Raw genomic sequence first — 10,846 nt, 5'->3', positions numbered from 1 at the left:
TAACCAATAATTAATTAATTTTCAATGGTTACTTTTACTTGGGGATTACTGACTGCCTCAGATGTGTCTGGTGAGGCTGTGTCTGGATGCTGCAGGGGGCACAGGCACAACATGCCCTCTGTGGGTGCCATCAAGACCAGTGTCATCAGCAGTGAAAGGGGCACAAACAACCAGCCAAACACATCTGGTTTCCTCAGGCCTCCAGAGACTGTTCAGGGCAGTCAGCAGCAGGCTTAATATAGAATTATAAAATATTTATGATGTGTCTAATACAGTCAGTACAGCACTGTTCTATTTTAAAACAAATGTAATTCATTTTTCTCTGCTCCTTAATTTTTAATATTTTGTGTATTTTTTGTATTATTGATGTATGATTGTATTGCTGATGGTACTGGGGCTTGGAGTCTGGTGGAATGTGGGTAAACAGTAAGATAAAAAAAGTATTTTCATTAATTTGATATTTCTGAAAATCATTCCAGTGTAAATCACTTATTGGTGCTGAGTTTAATGCAGCATTAGGGTATAAGGAGGCAGCTCCATATTGCTGATGTATTTTTAGAGTGTTTGCAAGCTCAAAAGAAGATACTAGATTTATTTTAAATACAGTTATTGAGGAAGAAAATCAGAAAAGATATCAGAATTGCAAAAAAAGTGAAGATTTGGTTTTATTTTAGGACAGTTTGTGGACTGTCCTAATTTGGTTTCCTAAAGTGGTTCCCAGTTTGGGAACCACAGAATGTACTTTTTATCCCTCCCAAAATAAGAAGTAGCATATCCCCTCCTTGCTTTACATTTTTTTGGAATTAGGCTCCAGGGATCATCAAATGTTCTTTAACAATTTTGTTCAATGCTTATTAAGAACATGCATTTGCCATAAAAATACAATTTAAATGTAGCACTTAATGTACAGATTTGTAGAGCCTTTGCTTAAGACAATGCAGTACCACAGGACAGAAACGAGGGCAAACTGAAGCTGTTGCGCAGCTGATGCCTATATATCTATATAAAAATAAAAAATAAAAATAAATCTGAAAAATAAATATGGTGGTCTTGCTGACGACAAGATGCAGCAGATATTGTAACATTTGTCATGCTGAAGTCCAGTAAATCTGTGCTTCGTTTCTCAGCAGAGTGACTGAGTACCAAGAAACTCTTGTGGTCAGATGACACAAGTGTGTGATCTCCTAAAAAAGCATCCTGCTGTCAAGGGGGATTTCATACCTATTTGTAGATTAGGATAAATGCTCAGGCCAAATTTCCCAATTCTTCTACAAGCTGGTCTGCCTCATGCAGCACACGTGTACAAAATACACAGAGTTTGATGTGAGTTTTCTGGAATTGAGCCCTGTGTAAGCAGCAGCTATTTGGATAAATTCCAGACCTTGCACCTACAAAATATAGGACCACTTTTGTGTGCTCATAAATTTCCTTATGCTTGAGAATTTGCTGGTTTAAATTATGCTCTGAGATCCTTTCTTGTACTTAATGAACCAAAAACCGTGGAGTAGAATGCCCTGATAAACTGAGGGATTTCACTGTGCCTGCAACAGTGAATTACCTCCAAAAAGGCTTGGATTTTGATCAACAAATATTTCACTTGAGTCAGTACAGTTAAGTTTATAAAGATAATTTTTAACGGCATTGCATTTTTAGCTAGTAACACTTGTTTAGGACCATGACTCTTGTATCCCCTTCACACTAATGGTAGGGTGTTGAGGACTTGATGAAAAATCTTTGTAGCTTGGGCCAAAGCAGTTTGCAGTCTGCTGGCAGAGATGTACATGTTGTCTTATCAGAAAATTGAATATAAAGAGAAATACAAGGGTGTGACCTTGCAGCTCTACAGAAGAAGGAGTGCAGGACAGCAGAGAATTGAGAAGCCAGCATGGAAACCCCTGAGAGGAGAGGTGCTGTTGGAGATGGAGGATGTGGGCGAAGAGAAGATTAACCATGGTGGTGAGTAGTGGGGGGAGAGCTAAGAAATTCTTTGAAGACAGTGACTGGCAGCTTGATTTGTTCATGAGATAAGAGATGAGTTCTCAGAGGGGCACAGAGAAGGAGCAATTTGATCAAATACACAGATAAGGGGCTTAGCAACTGCACTGCATTTGGTGCAAACATGGCATGATGTGACACCACGACTGGCAGGAAGGGGCTGCACGGGGCCAGGAAAAATGGGGAAGAGAGAAACAAGGAGAAATTGAGAATACAGATTGATACAACACATGCAGAAAGATGCACAAGAAAATATGAAAATAAATGCAAGAAAATAATCACAGATTTTGGCCTGGAGTATAACAACTAGCAGGATTGAGCAGGCAAGATCAGCTACTCTGATTATTCCATGGTTTTAAATGAAGGTGGGCCAGCTAAGAGAGTAAACAGAGAAAATATTAATGACTCTGAGGAAGGAAAAAAGTCAACACAGCCAGATTTGGTTAAACATGGGATTTGACATAAATGTAGTTTTCATATAAACATGGGTGTTGGTTTCAGTGAGAGCTCAGTGAGAGCTGCTAACTAGTTCTGTTTTGCAATAACTTTATCAGCTGATAACTCTGCTGAACTGGGGAGGAAAGCAGTGGCTGATGTATTTTTGTATCACTCTTGCCTGAGATGTACCCCTTCATTTTTCTTTTTTCACTGTAATTCCAAACTCCATTCATAGCAAACTCATAAATGCTTGAGAGTAGCAAGTCAAAACCAGAAAGGAATGCTAAGTCTAAAGAATGTATAGCCAGGTTGACATGTATAAACAAAAAACATATGGTTTAAGAATCGTATTTGTATGTAATTGTAAATTTAGGAGAGAGTAACCTGTTTAAGTGTATTTGCATTTCAAAGATCACTATCTCCTGACTGATTTTTAACTAACATTCTTCGTTCCTTTCTAGACATAAATCATTTGTCATTATCCATCTGGTGAATAAGGGTTATAATCCTTATAAAAAAAGCCTCAGGCATTGAAGTGCTTCAGGACCCTTCTACAGTCAAGTGGGATATATATATATATATATATATATGTAAATGCACCACTTGCCTAGGACCAAGCTGGCTGCAGAGCTGGAATATGTGAGGGTCTCTGCAGAGCTCTAGACTCAAACTAGTGAACGGGCTCCTCAGGAGGGCTGGAATATCCCACTAACACAAGTACCTCATTTCTGGAACCTGACCTTGTAGGATGGTACACTTTTACACTGAACATTCCTTTCAAGAATTTTGGCAGCACTTGATATTGCAAGTTACAGAAATTCTGTATCCTTTGCAGAACAGAATTAAACATAACTGTCCTGAATATCTTAAAACCACTGTAAGACTAAACTTCATGATGAGGGATGATGAAATTTTTAAGTATCCTACATCTTCTCTGCTTCAGTGCTTTTATAAAGCTTGCTACCACGTATCCTTTGACACTTTTATGTCCATATGCAGGAAAATCTGAAATATTTTAAATTATTCAGATTGAAGTTTGAGCTGCAGCGTGCTCTAAATATTCCTCTGTGCTGGGTAAGTTGAGGTTGTAAAGTTCTTTTTATCAACTGTAGCCTCAGTGGACTTCTTTATTTCTTTCAATCACCTTTGTTCTTTCCTTGCTACCTCATGCAAACTGCTTTATTTCTGATTTTTTAAAAAAATGTTATTTTATGGATTGGATTTTTTCATAGGGGTTTTACCCAGGTTATGCAGTTCTCAGTTTGATTACTGCAGACTGTGGAAATCTCCCCACCCGCACATCCTGCTCTGATACCAAGGTTTATGTCCTGAAGGCGGCAGAGAAATTTATGAAGTTAAATATAGGTAGGTTTTGTTTCTGAAAAAAAAAAAAAAAAAAAAAAAAAAGAAAAAACCAAACCACTCTGGAAGGCTGAAGCTCTCTCTTCACTCCCATAAATTGACCTATATCCTTCTATCATGTGCAATATTTGGGTCACGTTTGCTGCCTGGGTGCCAGCTCTTCCTTTACACCAGCTGCTCAATATGATGATTGTTACTCAATTTCTAAACTTCCATTTTGCCACTTAGCTTAGAGTGTGAGAAACTCTCATTTAGGTTCCTCAGCTGTCCTGCTTCTTTAGCAGTTCATTATCACCCCAATAAACATGGCTCCAGCAGACTCAAAGTACAAGACAGAAAGCTGCAGAAAAAGGGAAGAATTAGCCTGGTCTTTATGAGCCAGATGCATCCAGCTTTCCTTGAGGTCTTACAACTGCACCTTTGAATCCCCTCACACTGCTCCCAGTGACCCAGGGAGTTGTAGATGCAGAGCAAGATCCTCCTGTGAACTGTTTGGGAGCCCTGGGAAATGGGATGCCTTGTTCTGAGCATCTGCTGAGAGGATGTAGTGAATTATCCATAATTTGTGAAGTGAGTAACTCCCAGTATTGGCAGTAACTAGTAAGTAAGTAGAGAACGTGTTTTATACTGGAGAAGTTGCACAGGGCTAGGTCCCTTTTTCTGTCATGAAGGGACAATTAATCCTTTCCTCAGCTGTTCTCTCTTAGGCAAAAATGCAAAAAGGAAAACCTCATTTCATGGGAGTCATAGCCAAACTGGGATTTTGTTCCAGCTCCTTTTATTAGTGCCTGGCTCTCATGGTTCCTGTCTGTTTCTGTCTCCCTCTGAAGACAAAGGTGGGACTTGCACTGCTGGCAAAACGTGCTGCAGAATCCAGGGTTTACCCTGGCAATATGAGACGTTTGCCATACCCAGGTCACTGTTTGCTGGACAGGAATTACTTCTTTGTGCCATGCAGATGCATTTTTTTTTAAAGCTATGTTCATTTACATGTTTGAATAAGCAGTTACAACAGGTATGTGAGCAAGAAAACACCCAGCATTAATGTCTGGCTTAAAGATCAGTCTGGGGGGCTGCTTCCAGAGACAATACTATGACTGTGAACATAGGAAGGAGTGCTGGGTGATTCCATCTAAACATGCCTGGATTTTGAGCCCTATCAAGTTTCCTAATAGTAGTGAGATACCTGGTTAATTGCTAAATAACCATGAAAGCTCTGTTTTGAGCTTTGAATCTGTTTGATAACAGGCCATAGAGCAAGAAACAGTTCAGCTGTCATGCACTGCACTGTGTTGTGCCCCAGTTTTCACATGATGTGAACATTAAACTCCTTTCCTACATTGGCAGGCGTGCCAATAGGCTGCAGCTGATATTTTAGTCTGAGGAGTCAGGAAGAAAAGGTTGCACAGCACTGCACTGCAAATTCATTCACTCCCAAAGCCACAGCGGGAGACAGGGAGATGGGAATTAACCACAGCAGATGGAGACATAAAGCTTGGTTAAGTCTCCTTCACCCCCAACAGGCTCCTTTGCTCTCACCCTCCTCCCTGGTATATCCTGCAACAAAGCCTGTAACAATCACCAAAAAAGGAAATTCCTGAGCTCATTGCTTAACCAGGCTACAAGATCTAACCCTAATCTACGCCTAACAAGAGACTGGAACTGAGTTTGACTTTGGGGTTGTTTTTCAGACAACATGAGAAAACACACACACATTTATTTACTTATTTATTTATTATTTAGAATGCAATAGCAGTAAGAAATGAAAGAAATCTGTTGTAGCACAGAAGAGAGAAGCACTGTTCTAAGAGCATGCTTGAAAATGGGGTTTATATTTACTGTGCTTGTACAATGTTTGGATTCCAGTTCTGCTAAAATAACAGCATACTGCAATGGTACACACTGTACACACTGCTGCTGAATTAACAGAAATGGAGTGCTTGCTACTGAAACATGCCAATTTGCATAAAATTAGTTATGAAGAAAATGAAAATAAACTTAACCAAAGCTGTAAATTAAGATGTTGAGTCTTTGAGGCAGAGAATATCATGGTACTGCTTCACCATCTGCTGAAGGGGTGTCCAAGTTCATTCCCACAAGTTAGAGATGATGTAGGAATTGTGCTTCATTACCAGTGGCAGGCTTGTACTGGATAGTGCCCTTATTTCAGAAAAGAGCTGGACTGGAGCAGGAAGCAAACTGTAGAGTGCTACACTTGACATTCCCCATCATTCTTAATTTCTCATTTAGAAGCACTGTAAGGAGAAGCGTCAGCAGCTCCCCGTGGGCAGGAAAGGGTCATCCATGGGTCTTCTGAGAAACAGCCCTGCCACCAAGAACAAGACTGATGTTATATCCCCTCTGTCTTGGCCACCATCATACAGAAAATGAGTCAAGGAGATCATAGAGATCGAGGAAAAAACAAGAGCTTGGCTCTCTCTGCCTGCTCCTGTTTGAAGTCACAGCATTTTACATCCTTGCTGCACGGTTCACTGAGTGCAAGGCACTAGAGAATCAAGCTCAGCTCCCGTAAAAAGAATGTGAAATCAAAGTCTGGAAAGTCCAATAAAACCAAAGGTGTGTTGGTACCTCCTTCTACATGTGTTATCTCACGTACCTCTGGAGGCGATGATTTTTATTCTTTCCTGTCTTTCAGAGTATGATGTAACAAGATGATTTGAGACAAGATAAGAGCTTTCTGTCACAGAAATGGAGAGGACAATTCCCCACCCCATGTTCCCAGCCTCCTCCTTTCCTTCTGCCTGTGCACGCTCCTTTCTCAAAAGTGCTCCCTGATGCTCACAGGGCACCCAGCACAGCGTGTTAACTCATTAGAAAAGCTGAAAACTTAACAAAAAAAAAACCAAAAACCAACAAAAACAACAACAACAAAAAAAAAACACCACCACCAAAAAAAAAAAACAACCCTACAGTAATGTTTTTATGGGGTTTGGAGCTGCATCAGTTTGCTTTGCAATCCAGTGCCTGATGGTGGTGGCACAAGCAGTGACAAGAAAAGGCTGCACAGCCAGTGAGGGGCTGGAGGAGCAGGGAGGGAAGAAAGGAGAGAGGGATGAGGAAGCAGGAATAGAAGTGAAGGAATGAGATCACCTTTTCCAAAGCAAAAACGTTTTAGTTGCAGCATAGAACTGCATCCCTGTCTGAATTCAGCAAATTGCTTACAAATGAAAACAAATCAGCCTATTTTGCAGCCAGGCTTGTACTCACTGTAAAGTGTAGTTCAGTTTGGAATATTTAAATATTCAACTCATTGTAAATTGTAAAGTGTAGCTTAATTTGCAATATATAAATATTCAGATATTCTGTGCATCATTTCAGGCTTTCTCATCAAATAAATATAACTATTCTGGATCATCTTTGCATGTTTTTAGAAATAATTAACAGGATCCAAAGTAATTATCATTCGATTGAATTTTTTTTAGTAAAGAATCGATCTGGAAGAGTGAATCTGTTAAATGACACTGCGTGTGCGGTGATGGGTCCCTGACACCAAGGCCATTGCTGCCATCTGCTGAGGGAGAGAGAACGGCACAGAAACGGCCAAGTGTTGAAAAATCCTTCCTTGCTGGCCATTTCAGGGAGAAAATCCTGCAGAAGCGATGCCAGCAAGCCCCAGTTCCACCTGACCCGGTGAAAAACTTACATCCACCATGTTAACTTCAAACTCCCCCTGGAAGAAAACTGAAAGAAAAGCATCGGAGCCCAACTGTTTGCCAGCTATGGTTAGATTTAATGTATTCTGCTGCCGGAAGGCTGCAGACACTTCCCAGGGGGACCTCAGAGGTATTTTCCGACCTAATTGATTTCGTGATTCCTGTGATTTCTGTAATGCTGTTGTCTCCCAGCAGCGCGGCCGCCCTGACGAGCGCCGTCCCCGTTGTCCCAGCACCCCGAGGGCGCCGGGCTGGACCCTCCTGCCCCGGCAGGTCCCGCCGCCTCACAGCGGCTGGAACCGAGGGAACCCCCATGAGGGGGTCACAGATCGCTGAGGGCCACAGATCGCTGAGGGGTCACAGACCACTGAGGGGCCAGAAAACCCTGAGGGGCCACAGATCGCTGAGGGGCCAGAGAACCCTGAGGTGCCACAGATCGCTGAGGGGCCAGAGAACCCTGAGGGGCCAGAGAACCCTGAGGGGCCACAGATCGCTGAGGGGTCACAGACCACTGAGGGCCACAGAACCCTGAGGGGTCAGAGAACCCTGAGGGGCCACAGACCACTGAGGGCCACAGATCGCTGAGGGGCCAGAGAATCCTGAGAGGCCACAGACCGCTGAGGGGTCACAGACCGCGGAAGGGCCACAGATCGCTGAGGGGACACAGAACCCTGAGGGGCCAGAGAACCCTGAGGGCTCACAGACCGCTGAAGGTCCCCGCAGCCCCAGGACGGGGCAGCCCTCAACATCCCCGAGCCATCCCGCCCCCACCCCACTATGACGAGTCCCGCACCCCGCGCCTGGCCCCGTCCCCGAGTGAGCGGAGTGGAGGAGCGCCTGACTGCTCTGTGCGACAGCCAATCAGAGCGCGGAACCGCGAGGCCGCCAACCAATAGGGAGCGAGAGGAGAGGGCGGCCGGGAGGAAGCGGCTGCGGCGGCGCTGAGGGAGCGCGGCGGGCGGAGCGGGCAGGTGAGGGCGGGAGGGCCTCTGAGGGCTCCGTGCCCTCCGCCGGGTCGTGGTTCCGGCTCTTGTCTCCTCAGCACTGACTTGGCGAGCCCCGCCGCGGGGCTTGGGCCTCCCCAGAGCCCGGCCCGGGCCGGCGCAGGGCAGGGCGGCGGGTGTGGGCCCTGCCTGGTTTCTCTCGTGGGCGCGGGTGAAGAGGGGAGGCCGCACGAGGAGCAGCTGAGGTCACTTGGTCTGGTCAGCCTGGAGAAGGGCAGACTGAGGGGGTTCTCACCACGGGCTGCAGCTTCCCTCTGAGGGGCAGCGCCTAACTTTGCCCTCTTGAGACAGGGCCCGAGGGAACGGCTGGAGCTGTGCCGAGAGAGGGTTAGGTGGATATTAGGAAAAGGTTCTTCTTCCAGGAGGTAGTCGGGCACCAAACAGGTTGCCCAGGCTCTCCTCGATCACAGCCCCAGGCCTAAAAGAGTTCAAGAAGCCTTTGGGACACGCTCTCAGGCACGGGGAGCGGGGGGGGGGGGGGGGGATTATTGGGGTGCCCTGTGCAGATCCTTGTGTATCCTTTCCAGCTTGGGATATTCTGTGATTCTGGCGGGTTTGCCCACCAGACCCATCTAGGGAAGGGGGTCCTCCTTCTCCCTTTGGCTGCCCAGTTTACAGGCTGCTCTTTCATATTTAGGGAAATGAGTGTTCTGTGTGCTTCTAGTACAATTAATCTTGCTATAAGTCAATATTAGTGAAAAGATAAAATAGATTTGCCAGGAGTTTCCTGTATTCTGCTCACAGATTTGTCTCTTCTGGCTCATTTTCTCACTGCCACCTCCCATATTTTGTCTTTGTTTACATTTATGTTATAACGTTGTGACACAAATTGTTAACATTTGTTTCTTGGGTCATTCCCTAGGAATTTCATCTGGCAAAAATGGGTGAACCTCAGCAAGTGAGTGCCCTTCCTCCGCCTCCAATGCAATATATCAAAGAATACACTGATGAAAATATCCGTAAAGGCCTGGCTCCAAAGCCACCTCCGCCTGTGAAGGACAGCTACATGATGTTTGGGAACCAGTTCCAGTGTGATGATCTGATCATTCGGCCCCTGGAGAGCCAGGGGATTGAACGGCTGCATCCCATGCAGTTTGATCACAAGAAGGAGTTAAGGAAACTGAACATGTCTATCCTGGTCAACTTCCTGGACCTCTTGGACATCTTGATAAGGAGTCCAGGGAGTATAAAGCGAGAGGAGAAACTGGAAGACTTGAAACTGCTTTTCGTCCACGTGCATCACCTTATAAATGAGTACCGGCCTCACCAGGCCAGGGAGACGCTGAGGGTCATGATGGAGGTGCAGAAACGGCAGCGCCTGGAGACGGCCGAGCGGTTCCAGAAGCACCTGGAGCGAGTCGTGGAGATGATCCAGAACTGCCTGGCTTCCCTGCCCGATGATCTGCCTCACACAGAGGGGGGACTGAGAGTCAACGTGGAGCCCCTGGACACTGATGATGGCAGCAGCTGCGCTGGACAGAGCGAAAAGCAGAGGGAGCGTTCTGGTGGCAAGAGAGACCAGGTTTTGGACAAAGATGCAGCAATGTGCAGCATTATTGATGAGATGACTTGAAGAAAACAGCTGGTTTTGTTAATGCACCACAGTGAGAGACAAAAGGGGTTCTGAGGATGTACGTTGTATTTTGTTTTGCTGTTGTACAAGCAGACAGAGCATTTGTTGTGCACCTGTTGGAGGTTGTGAGTGACTGGGCAGATGAAAATGTTTAAAGTTTTGTGGGTTTTTGGTAAAAATGAAAAGGTCTAATTTTTGTTAAATGTATCATGTGATAGGCACAGATTAAAGTTGGCTTTTCCTGTTGTACTTTCATTTGTCACTTGCTGCTTGTTTTGGGTATGCCATTCCATAATTCTTTATGCTGAGTCAAGAAGAAATTCCTACAGAAATTGTGTTTGTTTCTTGCACAAACAACACACAGGAACTTGGAAAACAGGCAGACAAACTCAGATTACATTAAGACAATCCTTATGATCTGTGTTTGTGGTGAAATCTAAAGCAAGTGGGTTAACTGTTGTGCTGTAGCTCTCACAACCTTTTATTGTGTGACCAGAATAGCTTTCCTGGGATCCTGGCAGAGCCAGCCTGCCCTGCCTTTTCCGTTTTTGCAGAGCAGTTTCAGGATCCTGCTGGTAGTTATCAGAATTGTTCCTCTAGCAGCTCTCTGCAGTTTCCTCAGAAACCACAGGAGCTGAGAGGAAGCCTTTTCTTAAGGAGTTCTGCTTCCAGCTGCTGCATGCAAAAATCACCTTCATCCCTCTTTCTATCACTTCTCTCCTACAAGTGTTGTTGCCAGTTTGTCTCAGACATTAATCCCTTGGTTTTCCTGATTTTCCCTTAAAACTCCTGTCAGTTTG

The 10,846-nt window shown here is 44.6% G+C and overlaps 1 protein-coding gene and 1 long non-coding RNA gene across 2 annotated transcripts; one reads left to right on the top strand and one right to left on the bottom strand.

The window, feature by feature from the left end:
* Positions 1-5,510: 5,510 nt before the first annotated feature.
* Positions 5,511-6,649, bottom strand: LOC128815102 (uncharacterized). The gene is made up of 2 exons (XR_008439545.1): positions 6,413-6,649; positions 5,511-6,121 (listed from the first exon to the last, which is right to left on the bottom strand). It is a non-coding gene; the product is annotated as an uncharacterized LOC128815102 (long non-coding RNA).
* Positions 6,650-8,357: 1,708 nt separating this feature from the next.
* On the top strand, positions 8,358-10,295 carry MED7 (mediator complex subunit 7). Its single transcript, XM_053991502.1, has 2 exons — positions 8,358-8,440; positions 9,336-10,295. The coding sequence occupies exon 2, from the start codon at positions 9,354-9,356 to the stop codon at positions 10,044-10,046; it is 693 nt and encodes a 230-aa protein (XP_053847477.1). The 5' UTR covers positions 8,358-8,440; positions 9,336-9,353; the 3' UTR covers positions 10,047-10,295.
* The last annotated feature ends 551 nt before the right edge of the window (positions 10,296-10,846 follow it).

Source organism: Vidua macroura, chromosome 15 (assembly GCF_024509145.1).
Source record: "Vidua macroura isolate BioBank_ID:100142 chromosome 15, ASM2450914v1, whole genome shotgun sequence".
In the NCBI taxonomy this organism is placed as follows: domain Eukaryota; kingdom Metazoa; phylum Chordata; class Aves; order Passeriformes; family Viduidae; genus Vidua; species Vidua macroura.
The sequence above is the reverse complement of the archived record's forward strand: the minus strand, read 5'-3'. Positions and strand labels throughout refer to the sequence as shown.

Coding starts and splice junctions, on each gene's coding strand:
- MED7 (XM_053991502.1), top strand. CDS start 9,354: ATGGGTGAACCTCAGCAAGTGAGTGCCCTTCCTCCGCCTCCAATGCAA.